The sequence below is a fragment of the Chanodichthys erythropterus genome, chromosome 2 (genome assembly GCF_024489055.1).
Source record: "Chanodichthys erythropterus isolate Z2021 chromosome 2, ASM2448905v1, whole genome shotgun sequence".
Classification (NCBI taxonomy): domain Eukaryota; kingdom Metazoa; phylum Chordata; class Actinopteri; order Cypriniformes; family Xenocyprididae; genus Chanodichthys; species Chanodichthys erythropterus.
The window spans coordinates 19498789-19520653 of NC_090222.1; the positions used below are offsets into that span (position 1 = coordinate 19498789).

General features: G+C 35.4%; 2 protein-coding genes across 3 annotated transcripts; both read right to left on the reverse strand.

Annotated features, from left to right (window-relative positions):
• Window positions 1-1386: 1386 nt before the first annotated feature.
• Window positions 1387-11574, reverse strand: cops7a (COP9 constitutive photomorphogenic homolog subunit 7A). 2 transcript variants are annotated; one of them, XM_067404263.1, is made up of 8 exons: window positions 11442-11574; window positions 9398-9520; window positions 7400-7475; window positions 7052-7140; window positions 5343-5545; window positions 5123-5228; window positions 2666-2835; window positions 1387-1786 (listed from the first exon to the last, which is right to left on the reverse strand). In XM_067404263.1, the coding sequence occupies exons 2-8, from the start codon at window positions 9518-9520 to the stop codon at window positions 1747-1749; spliced, it is 807 nt and encodes a 268-aa protein (XP_067260364.1). In that variant the 5' UTR covers window positions 11442-11574; the 3' UTR covers window positions 1387-1746. The 2 variants fall into 2 exon arrangements, with proteins under 2 accessions (XP_067260364.1, XP_067260361.1); XM_067404260.1 differs by lacking the exon at window positions 11442-11574 and adding an exon at window positions 10345-10491 and having other exon boundaries at window positions 1391-1786.
• A 1801-nt stretch (window positions 11575-13375) lies between these two features.
• Window positions 13376-20015, reverse strand: cldc1 (C-type lectin domain containing 1). The gene is made up of 6 exons (XM_067404272.1): window positions 19670-20015; window positions 19431-19532; window positions 17149-17304; window positions 16899-17050; window positions 16647-16768; window positions 13376-13627 (listed from the first exon to the last, which is right to left on the reverse strand). Exons 1-6 carry the CDS (start codon window positions 19764-19766, stop codon window positions 13462-13464), a joined length of 795 nt encoding a protein of 264 aa, XP_067260373.1. The 5' UTR covers window positions 19767-20015; the 3' UTR covers window positions 13376-13461.
• Window positions 20016-21865: the final 1850 nt, after the last annotated feature.

The following is a 21865-nucleotide window of genomic DNA, read 5'->3' on the forward strand; positions in this document are numbered from 1 at the left end:
AATCTCAGATTTCATCAAAAAGATCTTCACTTGCATTCCGAAGATAAACGAAAGACTTACGGGTTTGGAACGACATTTAGGGTGAGTAATTAATGACAGAATTTTAATTTTTGGGTGAACTAACCCTTTAAATGTAACATCAATTAACAACCTCATAGCTCACATTAGGTCTGTCTTTAACGGTTATCGTTAGTAATCAGTTCCCCTATGGAGAAAGTGAATGGTATTTTTACTTCTGGAACCCTGATGTTGCTCTCTATAGTCTGTGCGGTCTATGTGATTTCATCGTAGAAGGAAAGTCATTTCAGAGGAAGATCAAGTTTTTACATTTGTTTAAAGATTCAAAGACAAATATTTTTTTCTTTAAAAGGTATGCACTGATGAATTGTTCAAAATATGATCAAGAACAAAAAGATGATCAGTTCGATTTATATTGATACATATCGACTTAAAACCAGAAGAAATTGTTCTTTAAGCTGTATTTTCCTAGGAAATCATAATCATCGCCTCTCAAATAACCATGTAAAAAACGGATAAAAAAAAAAAAAAACTAAATGACAAAAGGGAGGTAATAAGAAACTAATGTGCCATTATAGTTTATGGGCACAGCAGATTGAATTTTTCACATCATGCACAAGTAGCTACACTATGTGAGATATGTTTGGAGGTTTTACACCATTTATGTAGCACTGCCTTAAATATGTGGTTCATTGTACTATGAAGTCAATAAAAAAGCCATCTCTGGTGTTTTAAAACATGTTTCTGTGCCATGGTTTTTGAAAGGGCTGCCTACATGACAGTGACTCATGCAGTCACGCACGCCAAACAGTCAGGCCAAAGGGACACCGCGAGGATTCATTAGCCACTGCACAGCAACAAAACACCGGGACATAAAGACACTTCACACGCTGTATGAAAGCTGCAAGAGTTCACAGCTTCCATCTGCTCAGAGCTGAGAGACTGAGAAACAGTGAATCTAAGTCACGCTGACTGAAATTAACACCACTATTTATAGAGAGAAAGAGAAAAGGATGTGTGCGTAAAAAAGGATCATGGATTTTGAGGTGGATGGATTTTTACCGCCAGGAAAAGAGAGGAGGCAGGGGTTAATGTAAAAGTAGATCATCACTCTCCGCTTTTTTTATTGTTCTCATTTCTGAGTGGACATTTCCACAAGTTAATCGCTACCATTACAGGCCATTATGCAGGACAGAGAAAGAAACATTGCTTTAGTCAGGCTTTATGGCAGGATAAAGGGCATTTCGCCTAACACACTCTTTTGGTGGAAAGAGTGTATGTGCTGAGAAAGAGAGGAAACCAGGATGTTATTTCAGGGCTCCGACATTAAAGTGTGGCTAATTAATGTCATGACCTCTTAACAGACATGCCCCCATTGAGACGAAACATTTAGCAGCACTTAACATTAGAGGAAAAGGAAACATGAAAGCCAGAGACTACACAGGGTGACAGATGGATATCATTTATTCATTGGCTTCATCAATTTACATCCAGATTTAATACCGAACAAAACAAACACGCAAAGGAAAAGGAGTATGAGTCAAATTAAATGACATTTACAGCACACACGCACATGAACACGCACCCAGCGTTGTGTAAAAGTTGTATTTGTGTTAGACTATAATGATGGTTTGTGTCTGAGAAGTGGCCGTCGGTTGGTTTATTTTGTCTATTCAAGCAAGCAGTCCACAATATGCCTGTCTGTGAGCGGGTGAGTGAAGATTGAGATCAATTAGACTTTGACCAAATCTTTCCGCTCCCACGAAGCCTGAAACATACAAAAAGAAAGAATAATTCAAGTGAGAATATGACATTATAATGATACTTCAAGACTTTCCTTGTGGCTATAAATGGTGCATGTTTGAATATTATTTATCTGGCCCCATTTACATCCATTTTGAATGCCTAAAAAAGGTACATTTTTTCAGCAATCGACATTATGCCACAAATGTGATTAATCTTAACTTATATAGAACCCAGGACATTCCTTTACTCCATTTTCCAAAATAATATTTTAATAATCACATAATTATTATTAGAAAGTTAGCAGCAGCACACGGACAAGGAATAGTCCTTAAATGTTAATGACGAGTCTCCACTGAGAAGCCTTTAAAGCCTTGGACTCAGATTAATCTGTGTCAGACCGGCCCTGAATAAATTATACCTCTTCTTAAGTGACATTCTTCAGTGACAAAGAAAAAGCAGTGGTGATCAAAAGCCCCCCCCCCCCCGCTCTTTCCAAAGCACATCCTGACATGAGATTTCCAAACCAGGACAGAGACAATTTTAAACTCATTTGGGCTTAATTAGGACTATAAGCCTGTGGGTGATTTCTTATACATCACACTTAACTGAAGGCAGGAAGCAGTACATGATCTCACCGAAACAGCACGTAAAAACATTCATAAATCATATTCGATGTGCTTAAAAATGCCATTAGTAAACACAAACTCCCTGAGTGTTGTGATTTATGTAAGCTCAATAGTTTTAATAGCAAAGAAAACGGCATAGGGCTTCTTTAATATAAACCACTGTGATGTTTTATATTAGTTATGGTATATTATAGAGTTATTTATAGAGTTGAAAACGACTAACATGAACTGGAGGGAATTCTGAAGCACTAAACCCTAAAATACAATTAACTTACCCTTTGACCTTTGAACTCTTTTTTCCTGGTTGCCGTGGTTCCTGAGAGGAGGCAGGGTCTCTTGGCTCTGCTGGTTGGTCTGCATCCTGATTGGATGCTGCTCCAGCAGGGGCGGGGCCAGATGATGGGGAAGCAGAACTTGCCTTGAGGGTTTTCTGTAGGTTTGATACCTAATTAAAAAGGTGAGGAAAAAAATTGTAACTGAATCCTGGAGTTAGAATTAGTATGCAGCTAATATACATGATATATTAGCCTAATACTGCGCAGCATACCTATACTGCGCATATATATATATATTATATATATATATATTTATATATTTATATTTATATATTTATATATATATAATATATATATAATATATATATATATATATATATATATATATATATATATATATATATATATATATATATATATATATATATATATATATATATATATATATATATATATATATATATATATATATATATATATATATATATATATATATATATATATATATATATATATATATATATATATATATATAATATATATATATATATATATATATATATATATATATATATATATATATATATATATATATATATATATATATATATATATGGTAATACAGTAAGCATTATGCCACAATAAAACTAGTATGCTACATTTAAATACTGTAACCAATAAATATGGTTATTTAGCATATTTATCCAATGTTGTGGATAAATGTCCAATCATGAACTGATCACATACTATACAATTTTACTTATCAAACAGGAAAACAGCCTTCATATGTGTGTCAGGGAAGTGATGCTTTTTTAAAAATCTATGTATTTGTTCAAAATACACTAAAAATGGAAATCATACACACAAATGACTTGAATACACCTCTTCTATGATGAACATGTTTTATATTCCTGATATGACATTCATTTTGATATTTTTTGGGGGGTGGGGGAGCTTAAAGTAAAAAATGTCTGTGTGATGCAACCATCCTGAAATCATAATGAAGAAAAAAGCCTCAGAAAAAAAAAAAAAAGGAAAAAAGAATGTAGTTATTAGTTTGACATAATGTTTTATTATTTATATGAAGTATATATAATTTATTACATGTAGTATTCAAATTAAAAAAGCTATGTACAAATCTACTAGGGTCATTAAATTGAAACTTGAAATTGTATTTTAAAAATTATGAAACCAACATGAATACATTTCTAAGATCTTATTTAAAAAATCTTCTACTTTACCATAGACATTATCTTACAGTAGAGTCCAAAAATTATGTCTGGGGATATTTGTTTTTAATGACCCTACAAGTTTGATTAAACCATCAAATATGAGGAAAATATTCTATATATATATTTTTAAAATAATTTTAAATTACACTAAACTTGGTTAAGGTATTTATCTGACAAAATGATTTAGCAAAAAAGGGAAACTACAGCTACACGTTTTATTTTACGCCAAAGTTTTTACATGTGTTCATTATTTACTTTGTATGACAGCATGGCCAAAAAATTATGTCTGCATAATTTCCCATGTTTCATTGTTTTATCACAAATAAAACAACTGTCTCCAAGCACTATGTAATAATATGATTACAAAATCTTTAACAAATTTTTAATACCTTTTGAATAAAGTGTGAATATAATGAATATAATAATGTGAATTTTCCTAGGCCAGACATAACTTTTGGCCACTACTGTATATGTCACTTAAGGCCCCGATATACTTCAAACGAAATTGAAGAATGAACTGATGTGACGTTATTTCAACCAAAATCATTCCAAAACGAAGTTCGTTTTAGAAGTGTGAAACAGCTTGCCAAAGCGAACTCTCAGGAAAAGTTCGCTCCAGCTGCACAACACCTTCGTACTACCATTGGTCCGTGACGATAACGTAACAGGAGGTGTGTGCGTTCTTTCACGTGGAACTGTTCTCTGACTCATTTCATCTGTTAAGATCGTTGAGGTAAGATCTCCGCAAGTGAAAACATGAACACACTGGATAGCCACTTTATAGTACAAAATGAAGTTGTGCTTCTGATGAAATGAGGCACTGACAGAGTTATTCAATGTTTGATACTCTAAAGCAGCTATTTAATCTATTGAATAAAATGCCATATAAATAAATGTGACGTGACTTTACTGGAGTGCTAATTCGCAGAGCTCATGCTAACACACCCATGTTATTATGATCAGATGCTTTTCTTATGCTTTCTATAAAAAAACCCTGTTTTTGTTGTATGTATTTCATTACTGAGAGGAAAGCACAGTGCCGCACATATTTACATATTCATCTAACCATCGCTCTCAGCAGTGTGGGCGCCGTCAGATGTTCGAAAACAGTATATCACTGCTCGCGTATTTTGAACTTCATTTTACCCCTAAACAAAGAACAAAAAAGAACTTCGTTTCAAGTATATCAGGGGCCTTTAGGGGGGGTGAAGATTCACACACAAACCTCTGTTTCCACTTGAACTTTGACCTTGAGCTGGCTTTCTCTGTACTGATTGGCTCTTGACACCTGCTCCTCGATGCCACACAGAACTGCTTCACAACCTGCACACCTGAGCAAAACAGACAGACAGAATATTTAACACCAACACGCAAGGCATTTTCTTTTTTACATCAGCAACAGCATCCATCGCACCATACTGACACAAACACAAATGAACACTTACCACTCCTGCAGTGTGTTGGCAATGTTGGGTAATTCGTTGGGGCCCAGGTCTCGACCTATGCTGCAATCCACCTCGACCTGCTGGTTCCTCTGGTCCAGTTTCCCGTGGATAATGTCACTGTAAACAGCCTCGATCAGCAGGTCTTCCAACTCGCGCACATTCTTCAGCTCTAACTGCTGGAGCAGTAGTGAATACGGTAGACACTGTCGAGAGAAAGAACAGCACAAAGAGGTTTGTATGCTTTGTTTCCTGTGAATAGTATGCTGTGGGGTAAGTTAAAACTTTTAATTTGTCCTAGTTATATTACAGAGGCTTGATAAGACTGGTTTCATCAATCATTCAAGTCAATAACACTAATAGCCCATACTGTTAACATCTGTGTGCCATTCATAACAGAGCTCATTAAAAACAGCATTAAAGTCAGCATGAAATGGAAGATGCAACAGTCTTTTCTTCCGTATTGTGACATAAAGGTTTAGTTCACAGAAAAATTAAAATAATGTAATTTATTACTCACCCTAATTTCGCTCTACACCCGTAAGACCCTCGTTCCTCTTCAGAACACAAATTAAGATATTTTTGATGAAATCTGATGGCTCAGTGAGGCCTACATACACAGCAATGCCACCAAACTTCTCAAGATCCAGAAAGGTACTAAAAACATATTTAAAACAGTTCATGTGAGTTCAATGGTTCAACCTTAATATTATAAAGTGACGAGAATACTTTTTGTGCACCAAAAAAAACTAAACGATTTTTTTAACAATATCTAGTGAACACTGCTTTGAATTTTATGTTTCGAATCAGTGATTCGGAGCGCCAAAGTCACATGATTTCAGCAGTTTGACACGTGATCCGAATCACTGAATTGAAACAAAAGATTTGAAGCGGTGTTTTGAAATCGGCCATAACTAGATATTGTTAAAAAAAAAAATTATTTTGTTGTTTTGCCGCACAAAAAGTATTCTCACTGCTTTATAATATTAAGGCTGAACCTCTGTAGTCACATGAACTGTTTTAAATATGTTTTGAGTACCTTTCTGGATCTAAGTTCGGTGGCATTGCCATCTATTCAGGCCTCACTGAGCCAGCAGATTTCATCAAAAATATCTTAATTTGTGTTCCAAAGATAACCAAAGGTCTTACGGGTGTGGAACGACATGAGGGGGAGTAATTAACTAATGACAGAAATTTTATTTCTGGGTGAACTAACCCTTTAAGTTAAATGCTTTTCAAAATAGAAAAAAAATATGGTGGGACAGTAGCACTTTATTTTACAGTCTTGTTTCGCATGTACATACTATATACTTATTGTAGTAATTGCAATAACTGAGTAATAACTAGGTACTAGTTCTGAACCTACCCCTAAACCTAATCTTAACCCATGTACCTTATATTACTCATTATTTTCTTGGTAAGTACATTGTAAGTACATAAAAGTGCATGCACTGTAAAATAAAGTGCAACTTGTGGGACTTGATATTGTCCGTAAGGAATTGGGTGGGTCGTTGGAAGGTTGTGGTTTGCTATTGCTGTAATCTCATGTGATTGACAGGTTGTCCTGCCCTCACATCACTAAACACGTCACCAGAGAAGAGGTGTCGTTGCAACAGGGAGGGAAGTTATTTTGAATATTATAAGGACACATTAATTTTTTAAATAGAGATAAATCATGGATTGGTTTGTGTAATAAACGGATGAATCGCTACCTTCAAATTGGAGGCCAGGCTGATGATTGACAGGTGACGGAGTTTGTTCTTCTGGGCAGGTGTGAGTTCAGGAAGTGAGGCTGCCCTCTCTAAGTAGCAGACATACATTAAATTAACATACATTATAACCAAGCTCACAGCCAGGAGGAAAACAACTGATTACATTAAAGCCGTAGTAAAATCTGCAACAGAAAATGGGCCAGAGACTCCCGCTTCTCCCTCACAGGAGTTAACTTATTTAGCAAGGCAAAGGGCAGCATATACAGTCTCATTCTGAGTCAGAGCAGGGAATAAACCCACTGCCTCAGGGGGCCAATATCTGGTCAGATCATTTGTTGTCATGGTTACCTTTATAGTCGCAGTAGGTTCCATACGCAAAAAGATTGAGAAGCTGGTACACTGGAGCATGGGGACCCGTCTCCAGCTAGAGAGTGAAAGTGAAGTACGGACAAAGATTGATATGACAAAGTGTTGGAGTATTTTGTGTTTGGCACTAGCAAATAAGCACTTTAGTTCAGCTCTGTAGGAATGATGGTGCAGTACATGAGTACTCTGGGATCTCAGTGCAATATGTGGCAGGGATGCTTGTATGACATGTAATGCAATAATGATGACATCTGTTGACTGTTTTATTACAGCACTCTTAGCAAACATCAATATGATATATATATATATATATATATAATATATATATATATATATATATATATAAAATAAGAAATATATAAATTACCATTCAAATGTTCGGGGTATTAAAGTTTGAAAGAAATTAATATTTATTAATAATATTTAATATTTATTAATATTAAACATGTGACTGACATTAACAGTGACATTTGGTGTTCTATTCACCAAAGAATTATGAAAAAATGTATCATAGTTTCCAGAAAAATATGAAAAAAAGCAGCACAACTGTTTTCAACATTGATGATAATAATAAGAAATGTTTCTTAAGCAGTAAATTAGAATGATGTCTGAAGGATCATGTGACACTGAAGACTGAAGTAATGCTGCTGAAAATACAACTTTGATCAGAGGAATAAATTACATTTCATAATATATGTTACCCTGGACCACAAAACACAAAATAAGCAGCACAGGTATATTTGTAGCAATAGCCAACAATACATTGTATGGGTCAAAATGATCGATTTTTCTTTTATGCCAAAAATCATTAGGATATTAAGTAAAGATCATGTTCCATGAAAATATTTTGTAAATTTCCTACTGTAAATATATAAAAAAAATTATTTTTCTGAGTGGATATGCATTGCCAAGGACTTCATTTGAACAATTTTAAAGGCAATTTTCTCAATACTTTGATTTTTTGCACCCTCAGATTCCAGATTTTCAAATAGTTGTATCTCGACCAAATATTGTCCCATCCTAACAAACCATACATCCATGGAAAGCTTATTTATTTAACTTTTGGGTGATGTATAAATCTCAAATTTGAAAAAATGTACCCTTATGACGGTTTTTGTGGTCCAGGGTCACATATTCAAATAGACAATAGTTATATTAAATTGTTATAAGATAAAATGATTTTACTGCTAAAAATAAAAAATGGATTAAATGCTTCTGTGTGCATAAAAGACTTCAAAAACGTTTTAAAAATCATACCAACCAACCCCAAATATTTAAACGGTAGTGCATTCAGTTTTATATATTTAATATATAATATAATATTAATGTCTTTATAAAAGCATACTGACATGAAATATGTGAGACGTTCTGAAAGGGGGAAAAAACTTGGAATTGCAACCTGATTGTTTAGATTAAATGTGAATCAGATTTCAAACCATAAAAAAAATGTGATATGGATCAGATTTAAATAATCAGATGTCCGGTGCGGTTTTCAGGTGAACGTGATTTTACCAAGTACAACATGTTCCTGGATCAGCATTTCAAATCAGATTTGAGGGATAGGTTTACACAATTTATGTCAAGTTTAGTATTACAACCAGTGTTATTCACCTATCATTTCCATCTGATTTAAAGAATACGTTATAGGCAGGGTTTAGGAGTAAGGCTCAGGTTAGGACTTTTCGGACAGGAATGCTGTTCTAGGATCAGGAACTTGTCTAACTTGGCAAAATCATGGTGACCGTGGTTTTCAAGACCATAATACACAAATCTAATTTGAATGAGATATGCAAAGAAAAAATGGATTTGGTTTTAGACAGCATAGGAAAACACATCAAGACAGAAAACAAAATAGCTCAACGCTTGAACAGAAGATTAATCACCATGACATTAAAGATGACACACAAGCACTGCCATTTCAAATAATTGTGTTTGACACAGAATTCATACAGTCATCAAGTCTAACAGATTTTTCCTCACCTCACGGACGTTGGGCAGTTCTAGTATGTCTGAGAAAACATACAGGCCTGGGGTTTCCAGTAGAGAGCTGATAGCCTGAGCCAGAGCTGAACCTGAGAGAGACAGCAGCTGATCCACCTCCATCTGACAGGACAGAAAGAGCGTTTAAACAACCCAGAGCCCGCCATCTCAAAGGATGAGGTAGACATTTAAAGCTAAAGAAAGTTTGCATTTCATAAATAGAGAGGACTGTGTTCAGGCTTCTTAACTAAAAGAGTTGTTCTTATTAAATCTTTACCAGCAAGCCTCAATAACTCACGTACAATAAACCTGTTTCATTGGGCTTGTTAAATGGCTGTTGATCCAAAGCAATATGCTTTAGACGACACTTTGATGCAGGGATTTAATAAGACAGGTGGCTCACGGTAAAAATAACTACATTATCAGGATGAAGTTATGCATGATGCACTTTCATGATGATAAAAACAAGGCTGCCAGGCGCACTAGGAGATTACAGCTCTGAGACAGCCAAGAAAAGATGCGTTTAAACGCACTTGACACAATGAGATTATTTAGCAGACTACAAACGATTACGAAAACAATGCGTGTAAGTTAGAACTGCAACATTTTTGAACACAAGCATAGTGAACAAAAGTGTGAATTGTGTTCCTCGACAACGTCACTAGGTTTCAGCACATACTTTCAGATATACTTTGTTAAATGAGGTCTAAACGCATTCTGTGTTGTGTAATACTCATGAACAGAATAAACATGTCAGCTCGTGCTCAGGGTTGAGCACCCGGTATAAAGTACATCATACAGCACCAGCTAGGCCGTGTCGTTGTTAAACTAATTGTCGTACGTAAGCACGCAGCGTTGCATACTTTACCAATCATGCTCAAATGTATAATATTAATGTGCGACCACATTTCGCGTGCTGAAACGTGCCGAAGAAGCGATATATTTACCTTGTTTATAAAGACTGAGGTTGTTTGTGTCAACTGTGGTGCCACTGCTACTTCCGTTAGCAAGCGTGATACGACATGAAAACGTGCTTTCTGATTGGCGGAGAGGCAGAAGGGAGGGCGTGGCCACAGAGCTATTACGAGAGTGAGTGGATAAACATCGCCACAGTGTGGTCATGAGAATTATAGCGTCTTGAAAAGTCTTAAATCAATATACCGTAATTCCTCAAATAAAAACCGGTAGTCAAATAAACGCCGGGCCTCTGATAGTGGCCGGGGGCGTGGTCAACACGGACAAATAAAGGCCGGTCTTAAATAAAGGCCGGGGGGGAATTTGTGTGGATAATCTCCTAAGTGCCTTTCATATAATGTACAGGTGTCAATAGATGGCAGTAGCAACATTGGATTTAACACGTGTCTCATTTAGTGCCAGTGACGGACTTTTCAACAACTTTATTGAAAACGAACTTCAGGAGCATGGCACCCAGACGAAAATTTGAATTAAAATTTAAACAAAGAGTTTTAAAGTATGCAGAGGAAAACTCGGGTGAAAAAGCTGCGAGATATTTCGACATTGACCCCAGGAGAATCCGATATTGGAAGAAACAGAAGGATGAGCTGACAAGATTAGCCGACAAAACCAGAGCACGGCTAGTTGGAGGTGGGAGGAAAAAAGTTAGCCTGGAGCTAGAAACAATGCTACCTGACTGGATCTACTCCATGCGGGACAAACACAACCGAGTATCAAGAAAAATGATACAAAATAAAGCATTGGAGATCTACAGTTCTGTGAGTGATGGAGGAGATTTGTTTGTGGCTAGCAGGGGTTGGCTACAAAGATTTCTACAGCGCAATGGTTTCTCACTTCGACGTCGCACCACCATGGCCCAGAAAGACCCAGATCTACTAACTGAGAAACTTGTTTCGTACGTTGACTACGTTAGCAAGGCTGTCAGTTCTAAAAAGATTTTAGAAAAGGACATCATTGCAATGGACGAGACTGCAGTTTGGTTCGATATGGTGTCTCCCTCTACTGTTGACACACGAGGAGCAAAGAGTGTGGCTCTAAAAACCACAGGACACGAAAAAAGCCATCTTACCGTTGTCCTCGCTGGCAAAGCCGACGGCACCAAACTGAAGCCTTATATTGTTTTTAAAGGGGCTATTCGTGAAGTGAAGGCGATGCAGCAGCAGATCTCCAGCGCAGTAATCACCACTTCTGTGAATGGCTGGATGAATGACGCTCTCACGGCTGACTGGCTGAAGTCTGTGGTGGGAAAATTCAACTTCACCCCGCGGCTGCTGGCGTGGGACTCGTACCGCTGCCACATCAGTGCCGCCACCAAAGAGGAACTAAAATGTGGCTACAATATCACAACAGCGGTGATCCCGGGAGGCTGCACTAAATATATCCAAGCCCCCGATGTGATGTGGAACCAACCCTTCAAGGCGAGCCTGCACAACGCCTACGATCAGTGGATGGCAGGGGATGCAGATAAGGAGTACACAGCCGGAGGTAACTTAAAAGCCCCCGCCCGACGCCTGCTTGTGGACTGGGTGGTCGCCGCCTGGGACAAACTGGACGTGGATATGATCAAAAAGTCTTTCAAAGTTTGTGGACTGTCTCTGAAAACTGACGGGAGCGAAGATGATGTCATCCTCTGCTTCAGGGAGGGACAGCCTTGCGCCGCTGGAAGGGAGGCGCTCGATCAGGTCCGACAGCAGGGCCGGGAGAACCGGCGCGAAGCACTTCAGGACGAGGAAGATGAAGAGGAGCTGTTCAACAATGAACTTGTAGTTCTTGATGATGGTGATTTTGAGGAGGAGGACTGACCACCAAATATTTTGTTATGGGTAATTACACCGTTTCATTTATCAAGTTAAGCTGCGACGATGTTATTTTTAAGCAATTTTGTTCGGATTTTGCTTGCAGCAGAATGTTATTGGATACCAGCTGTTGACTGTGCTGTCAGGACTTTTGTCTTTTGACTTTAATCAAAGTTACGGTATCCAGAGTAGCGTTACTTCAGATTTGTTGTTGTTGTTTTCATACCGATAATAACTTATGTGTAGCTCTGTGGAAACATTGATTTTTTTTTTTTTTTTTTTGTCATGTTCATGCTGGTTATACCGTCTGTAACGTTAATCAGATACTGGTGTGCTGCAAACCAGCAATGCGTTTTACATATGCTCTTGTTGATCTACCAGCAATACTGTACGTTAGCACCTGTATTTGAAATAAACACTCTGTACAGTTACAGGGTTCAAACTGACACAATGGTGGTGTTTGATTTCCATAATTCTGACCCAAATTGCTTTGTCGCCCTTCTGGCTGTTGTTGTATATGGTGATATTTTTGTAAATATTTCTTAAATTAATTATCTCTGTCCACTGGAACGCTATCGCTTTCAATTTAAAACGGTTTATTTAAAACAATTATTTATCAAACAGATGGAATTAGAAATAAAGGCCTGCCTCTAATAAAAGCCTGCTTCAAATAAAAGCCTGTTACCTTCTGCAGTTCAGGTAAATAAAGGCCCCGGTTTTTATTTGAGGAATTACGGTAGTACTACTACTACTAATAAATTAACTAAAAATATATAATAACATTAATATTACATGTCCAATATAACATCTGTATCACATTTGTTCACAAAACCAATATGAAGCGTAAGCAATTAGACATTTATATAATTTATTTATCCATTTCCACATTCACATAAATTCCATCAAATGCGTCAGAATGTTTGACTAGTAAAGGAGAGAAGCTGTGTGAAAACACAGAACAGCTTAAAAATATCCTAACTGTGGTGGTCTGACGAACACATGATCTTGTGTTGAATTGTGTCTTGTAATCAATTCTGCTTGTACAGTTCAACAGTGTGCTCAAATTGTTAAAAAACCTTTACTGTTTGCTTTGGTTCCAGGGAAAGGGGGTGATGAAGAGTGGAAAAAAACATTATTGTGCAATGTTTTTCATTTTTCAAATGTCAAGTCAAATTAAAGACACACAAACTACGCTGAACCTTTGAGCCTCTGAGAATTTCACTGTTTATTAAAAAGAAAGAGGGCAATAGAAAAATAGATATATGCTACATTTGTACACATTTCAATTTCAATTCATACATTTATTGTGATAGGATCCATCTCACAGATACGTTTATAAGCGAAATCACAGGGCACGTCGAACCATGTTTTAGAGCGTGAGTCCAGCACTGCGCAGTCTTCTCCATGAATCCCACCTGACTGGTGATTATTGGGCTCTTTCTCCCCTTCATTCCAGTACCTACAGAAAGCAGCGGTGAGTCCAGATGAAATACCACAAAAACATCATAATCCCACCCAGTGATGCCAATTCAGCAATTTTGTTGCTAGATTTAACACTTTCCAGACTACCCTGGCAACCTAACAACAAATTTAGCTATTTTTAAAATGGATTTGGTGACTTTTATCAATTTTTCAAAAGTTGGCAACAAGTGTACTCAAACAAGTGTACACATTTTCCCTCTAAATGACAAAAAATTGCATACTGTATAGCAGGTACTACATTTGGGTTGAAACTTACTATGTGACCTTTTAAAAAAAAGTATGTTCTATAAAATATGAATGTGTGTGAATGAAATTTGGATGTGAGTCATTCCATGGGTGCCATTTCCACTTTGCATTTTTCAAAATTTTCATTAAGAACAAACTTTTTTTTAAACAAACTTACAATTTGAAAGATATGTTAATCCTCCAAAAACATATTTTTCCACCTCAGGCACAAAATCTTTATTAATATTATCCTTTTTATTCAGGCAAGGACAATATGTATGCCATTGGAGTAGTAAAACAAGAAATAGATTTTTAAAATTTAATGTTTTCCTAACAGTAAAATGTCCTTTTTTTGGAAACCATCAATAGAAAGTCTTTAATTAATTTTTTTTTTTTATTCTTAGATTTTTAATCTTTAAATATGAATTTGATGTTTAAAGGATTAGTCCAATTTTCAATAAACTTTTCCTGATAATTTGCTCACCCCCATGTCATCCAAGATGTTCATGTCTTTCTTTCTTCAGTCGAAAAAAAAAATTAAAGTTTTTTAATGAAAACATTCCAGGATTTTTTTTTTTTCCATATAGTGGACTTCAATGGGCACCAAACAGTTGAAGGTCAAAATTAGTTTCACTGCAGCTTCAAATTGTTCAACACGATCCCAGATGAGAAATAAGGGTCTTATCTAGTGAAACCATCGCTCATTTTCTGAAAAAAAAATGAAAATTATATAAGTTTTAACCAGAAATGCTCATCTTGAACTAGCTCTCTTCTTCTTCTCTATTAGAATTTCGGCAGTGTAGACACTGCTAAGTGTATTACTGCCCTCCACAGGTCAAAGTTTGAACTAATTGTTATATACTATTGAACTAGCATATTGCATATAAAAATTAGTTCAAACTTTGACCTGTGGAGGGCAGTGATACACTTAGCAGTGTCTACACTGCTGAAATTCTATTAGTGAAGAAGAAGAGAGCTAGTTCAAGATGAGCCTTTCAATTTTTTTTCAGAAAATGAGCGATGGTTTCACTAGATAAGACCCTTATTTCTCATCTGGGATCGTGTTGAACAATTTGAAGCTGCAGTGAAACTAATTTTGACCTTCAACTGTTTGGTGCCCATTGAAGTCCACTATATGGAGAAAAATCCTGGAATGTTTTCATCAAAAACCTTAATTTCTTTTCGACTGAAGAAAGAAAGACATGAACATCTTGGATGACATGGGGGTGAGTAAATTATCAGGAAAAGTTTATTTAAAAGTGGACTAATCCTTTAAGTGGCCTCATTGTTTGTACTGAAAAAATTAATTCACTTAAAAAATACAAATAAAGTTACATTTATCTGATTAGTCCACACAACAAGAACATCAGTCAACCTTAATTACGTAATATTTCATTTTCTTTCCATAAACTTTTAACAAAATTTCCCTGTGACAGGGTGGTATGACAAAGTGTTTCTCTATCTGCTGGTTTTAAAATTTTAAAAACTGGGTGAGGGGAGACATTCAAATTGAGTAAAAAGTGTGTGAGTGAGAGAGTGAGTGAATGAACCTAACAGTGTTGCCAAGTCTGCGGTTTTCCTGCGGAATTGGGCTACTTTTACACTATTGCTGCGGGTTGTTTTTCATGTCCACGGGTTGAAGCGAGCCCAAATAACATGATATTTAACCCTTGGAATGCACATTTTACCAAGGGAACCCTGCCAAAAAAAAAAAACAATACAAAAAAAAAAAAAAGGTTTACCCCCAGAACGTGATTTTTAATTGGGGGGACATTTTGGGATGAAATTTACCACCCCGTCACAACGTGACGGGATGTGACGGGGTAGTAAATTTCATCCCAAAATGTCTGCAAATCTCCCATGTGGTCAAGGTTCTCACCTAGTATACATGCATTCAATCTGAAATATAATTTTCTTTGTATAATAATGTAAGAAAAATTCATAAAAAACAGTTTTCCCTATCTATTTTGCGTGGAGGGGTGGTTGGTTTGAGCTCGACGGGCCCTACCTAACATGACAAAACAACAAATAAACTAAAAAAATGTACATAGTTGCCTGCTTTTGTTCTTGGTGGCTATAAGGCTCAAATGATGTCACTTCGGCTTTGTGATTTCATTTAAAGGAACAGAGCATTATTTATAGATAAAACAAGTTAGTGTGACTGGGTGGTAAAGTCAAACTGAGGGACGTGCACAAATCATAAAATATTTACAAAAAAATAAGGTTTATTGTGAATAAATATATCTTATGTAAACAGGGACACACATATAATCCTGAAAATAGTATATGTTTGAAAAAATATGTAACTTATTTGGTGATATTTTAGATGCAAATGTCATGTTGGTTAACACGGACATGCGAAATTGGCTATATAATAATGAAAAATGATTAAAAATAGTTTGCTAATCTTCAAAAAAACATTTTATCATATATCATGTTAAAAAGAACACTTGAATTAATAACTTTAAGCTTTGGAAACAGACTTTGGGACATTTTTAAATGCCTTATGCATCTGATCAAACATTGCAGGCCCAAATGGCACCCGTTTCGTAGAATGACTCTTTGATTGGGGAGTATTTTGAACACAGGGATTCTACATAATGATTTTACGTCATTATGTAAGGATGCCATAACAACATCATTTAGCAACTTTTAGCTACAAATTCTCTAACAACTTCTCCCGAACATTTGTTGGCAACAGTGATCCCTCTCTCTCTCTCTCTGTGTGTGTGTGTGTGTGTGTGTGTGTGTGTGTGTGTGTGTGCACGTACGTCATATTAACCACTGTGTTGTCCACCCATTTCCACACTCCCTCAGTCTCAGCGTCTGATAAACCAATCCAGAAATGATAGTCAAATCCACCACGATTGCGTGCGACACCCTCAAGGGTGTGCTGTATTAAAAATAAAATTATATTAATAGTATATCATACTGAATAAATATATCACTTTAAATAAACACTGCAAGGATGAATTATTGAAACGAATGTGCATATAAGTACTAAGAATAAGCCACACACTTACGTGTTGTTCGTGACTGTGCAGTATTGTCAGATAGCCGCCCATGGACGCGCAGCTTTCTTTGCTGTGCTGCCAGTCAAGTTTATCATCACTAAAGAAATAACACCTCCCTTCTAAATGCATCCAGTTCTCTGGGCATGGCTTACATTGGATCACTGGAAGAGAGATGTTAATGAATGGAAAGCCTTGGGAATCAAATACCAATCAGTAATACACTTATTTTTGTCTTAGTCCCATATCATTTTTTCCTCACCCGCTTTTGAACAAGTCTTTCCAAGAGTTGTGTATTCTGAGCAGAGGCGGGAGAAACGCTCCTGCATGGCAGTAAGTTTGAGAGACAGAGACGCAGCTTCAGATGCATCACTCTTGACTGGATCTACAGTGAGAGATGATCTGCGACTGTTTACCACTGCAGAGAGACAGAGAGTTTATACCATCAATATATTAACCCAGCAGTTGTGCAGACACATAAACATAGCCACTAAGACTGTTTCTAAAGAACTAGTCTGACCAACTAGCATTTAGTTAGGGCTAATCATTCTTAATTTTCAGATTCAAAGTAAACCAATCACCTTTTTATGTAACTGACTTAAAAAAGATTTGACCATCTTGTCTTGAGAAAAACATTAGCCCCCACTTTCACAGACAAGGCTTAAGCTAGTTCTAAACTAAAATGCATGTTGAGCTGAAAGAAACTTGTACTGACATAAATTAGTATGTATCAAGATGCACATCAGTAATGTTATTTTTCTAGTGAAACTTTATAAAAGCTACTTAAATATCCTAATTGAAAACTAAAACTAAAACTAACTTTTAAGACGGGTCTTATCAGTTTATGCAACCACCTACAGAATGTTTCTCTGTCTATTTTAATTCTATTTTATTTCTATTATGTATAGATACATGATCAGTGCCATATCACTTATTGGCCAATATTATAATTTTTATTTTTTTTTTTCAGTATTTATCAGTATGTTATTATTGTTGTTTCTTTATTTTTTACAATAACAATAGTTTTGCCATCATCTAATGCTCACTTAAAGTTACACTATTAAAACTCTATATATTTATTTAATCAATTTAATCTTCAGATAATCTCAAAATGAACATCCATTTTCTTTAACATATAATGTACAAGATTATACCAAAATTCAGTTTCACTGCATTTAAAATGAGGGTTTTTAGTCTTTTAATAAAAAATTGTTTAGACAAAATATTCTAGAATATTAATCAGATAATATTTGATTTATTAGATAATATTTAATCCCTAATTCTATTCTATTCTATTCTATTCTATTCTATTCTATTCTATTCTATTCTATTCTATTCTATTCTATTTAGGGACACACAATAAATCAGTATAATATTGGTTACTGGCCAGTATTACGCATTTATATTCACTGGTATATATGTTAATATTCATGCTCATTTATCATAATTTTATATTTACATATCCTTTACAATCATCATTTCACTTAAAGTTAAGCTTTAAAATCTCTATTAATTTAATAACACTTAAATGTAATCTTTATCAAATCTCAAAATGAATATGTTATGCCTAAATTTACTTTAGTTTTTAGGGTTTTATATTTGTAATTTTTGTCTTAGACAAATTAGAATATGAATACCAGCTTTTTAGTATCGTCCAGAATTTTGTATTCTATTCTATTCTATTCTATTCTATTCTATTCTATTCTATTCTATTCTATTCTATTCTATTCTATTCTATTCTATTTAGGGACACACAATATATCAGTATAATATTGGTTATTGGCCAATATTATATATTTGTATTTACTGGTATATATGTTAATATTCATGCTCATTTTCCATAATTTTATATTTATATATCCTTTACTTCATCATCTCACTTAAAGTTAATCTTTAAAATCTCTATTAATTTAATAACACACTTAAATGTAACCTTTATCAAATCTCAAAATGAATATGTTATGCCTAAATTTACTTTAGTTTTTAGGGTTTTATATTTGTAATTTTTGTCTTAGACAAATTAGAATATGAATACCAGCTTTTTAGTATCGTCCAGAATTTTAATATGTATTTTATTCTTTTCTTTTCTTTTCTTTTCTTTTCTTTTCTTTTCTTTTCTTTTCTTTTCTTTTCTTTTCTTTTCTATTTAGGGACACACAATATATCAGTATAATATTGGTTATTGGCCAATATTATATATTGTATTTACTGGTATATATGTTAATATTCATGCTCATTTTCCATAATTTTATATTTATACTTTACTTTACTTCATCATCTCACTTAAAGTAAATCTTTAACATCTCTATCAATTTAATAACACACTTAAATGTAACCTTTATCTAATCTCAAAATGAATATGTTATGCATAATAAATTCATTTTAGTTTTTAGTGTTTTATATTTGTAATTTATTTAGACAAATTATAGAATATTAATACCAGCTATTTATTCTATTCTATTCTATTCGTTATGAAGCCACATGCACTTTGACTGCACCATGCTTACGTGCATAATGTGTACGTGTAGCAGTGTGTTTACTTACAGAGAACGCCAAGTACAATGTTTACACAAACTGAGGTCAGTAGAGCAATGAGCAGGACCAGAGCTGCCTGCCCCCTCAAACACTTCTCCCCTTTGTGAACACCTGATAAAGCACAAAATCTTTAATTATTACTCTGATTGTCCCACACATCTCTGAACACATTTACGGGGTGTGATTTGTATTCCACTCCTCCCTCAAGTTCACATACAGTACTCGCATTAATAACACACATACATTACCTTGTTTGCCCTGTGATGTGAGTATAGGTCTGTTCCCACTATGAGCAATATCTTCTGTGAACTCTTGTAAACTGGTGTAATTTTCAATATCTTCCATCCTAAAACATAAAGTTCAGTAAATCTGTCGACCACCCTTTTCTTTGTTTAACAGCAAAGCTTTTTAAGTAGTCCGTCTGACAAAAGTTATGTCTTTATCTTGTAGTCCTGTCCTCCAGATCACCGATAATGAAATAAAAGTTAATGAAGATGAAAGCAATCAAAAGAGAGAGCTTCCCTGGGAGAATTAACAAGAGAAAGTTTTTCTGCTCAGACTTGTACGAACTGCTCCTTTTTACAGCTCACTCGGCTCTAACTTTTATCCCCTTTTTTCTCCCTCCCCCGTATCTGTGATCATGTGCACATCAGGGCTGGAGGAGGGTAAACACCAGCAGGAAGAATTAGAAGAGAGAGAGTTGTGCAATACTGAACATTTTACCATGCACAGAACTACACATATTTTCAATGAGTCAGCAGTAGATTGTTCTAGCCAATAAGAACAGTTTGTTCATGATAGTGATTTTGTTTTTCAGATGTATTCCTGTAAAATGTTTCATACTGAACATGTTGTGAAATCCAGCTGTACACAATACATCAAAACCAAATTTGTATTTAATTTCAGATGAAAGATTTATTTAGTGTAGTGATGTACAATGGAGACTTAAAAGGATAGTTCACCCAAAAATGAAAATGTGATGTTTATCTGTTTACCCCCAGGGCATCCAAGATGTAGGTGTCTTTGTTTCTTCAGTAGAACACAAATTATGATTTTTAACTCCAACCGTTGCCGTCATTGAAACGTTAACACCATCTATGAGAATTAAAAAAACATGCACAGACAAATCCAAATTAAACCCTGCAGCTCATGACAACACATTGATGTCCTAAGACACGAAACAATTGGTTTGTGCAAGAAACCGAACAGTATTTATATCATTTATTACCTCTAATACACCACTATGTCCAACAGCCTTGAGCATCCGGTTGGTGAGGTGTGAATGCACTCTGACGGCAGAAGTGATCGCTCGCACTCATTGAAGCAAAGCGCGAGACATCACTTCCGTCATCAGAACGCGTTTTCAGACCACACCAACTGGATGCTCAAGTATAAATACTGTTCGGTTTTTCGCAAAAACTGATCGTTTCGTGTCTTAGGACATCAATGTGTTGTCATGAGCCTCAGGGTTTAATTTGGATTTGTCTGTGCATGTTTTTTTTATTCTCATAGATGGTGTTACCGTTTCAATGCATTATATGACTGACAGACCGCAGACCGGTTGGAGTTAAAAATCATCATTTGTGTTCTACTGAAGAAACAAAGTCACCTACATCTTGGATGCCCTGGAGGTAGGCAGATAAACATCAAATTTTCATTTTTGGGTGGACTATCCCTTTAAAGCTATAAGCAATTTAGGTCCGGTTTCACAGATAGGGCTTAGCCTAAACCGGGATTAGGCCTTAGTTCAATTAGGATATTTAAGTAGCTTTTTATAAACATACAATAGAAAAAAAAATTTATTGGTGTTCATCTTGGCGCAAAACAATGGCAGTGACATATTTTAAGATATGTCAGTGCAAGTTTCTTTCAGTTAAAACAGCTCAAACATGGATTTTAGTCTAGGACTAGCTTAAGCCTTGTCTGTGAAACTGGGGTTTAATAAATTAGAAGTGAAACAGATAATTAGGCTTTTAGTTCCCTTTTCTGGGTTATTATGCCCAATCAGACATCTTATTATTAATTTTTATAGTATAAAAATACCTTATTTTAATTATTAATTACAGCCATACTTTTTAACGGGTCTGCACAAAGCAGGAAGAAAAATAAGGGGACAAAAACTAAACATATAAACCTGCAGTTAATGGGATAGTTCAAGTCAAGTCAAGTCAAATTTATTTATATAGCGCTTTTACAATTGGTAATTGTTTCAAAGCAGCTTTACATATTAGAAGCACAGAAAAAAAGGGAAGTGGTTAAAACTGTACAAACAAGCGTGGTAATATGTAACATATACAAGATGGTGCTACATTAAGCCAATGTCGGCTGACTTCCAGGGGTGGAAAAAAACCCCTAGGAGAAAAACCCAGCGTGCTAGCACTGGGAAAAAAGTCCTAGGAGGGAAAAAACCCCTTGGAAGATATATATATGTAAATGTATATGGA

What these genes read in the sequence shown, in the direction of transcription:
- cops7a (XM_067404263.1), bottom strand. Translation starts at nt 9,520, where the DNA reads ATGGAGGTGGATCAGCTGCTGTCTCTCTCAGGTTCAGCTCTGGCTCAG. An exon ending in AACCTACTGCGACTATAAAG is followed by an intron (nt 7,141 to 7,399) that starts GTAACCATGACA and finishes TCTGCTACTTAG; the next exon opens with AGAGGGCAGCCTCACTTCCT. An exon ending in GCCAACACACTGCAGGAGTG is followed by an intron (nt 5,229 to 5,342) that starts GTAAGTGTTCAT and finishes TGTTTTGCTCAG; the next exon opens with GTGTGCAGGTTGTGAAGCAG.
- cldc1 (XM_067404272.1), bottom strand. Translation starts at nt 19,766, where the DNA reads ATGGAAGATATTGAAAATTACACCAGTTTACAAGAGTTCACAGAAGAT. An exon ending in CACATCACAGGGCAAACAAG is followed by an intron (nt 19,533 to 19,669) that starts GTAATGTATGTG and finishes GTGCTTTATCAG; the next exon opens with GTGTTCACAAAGGGGAGAAG. An exon ending in AACACAGTGGTTAATATGAC is followed by an intron (nt 13,628 to 16,646) that starts GTACGTGCACAC and finishes TGCTTTCTGTAG; the next exon opens with GTACTGGAATGAAGGGGAGA.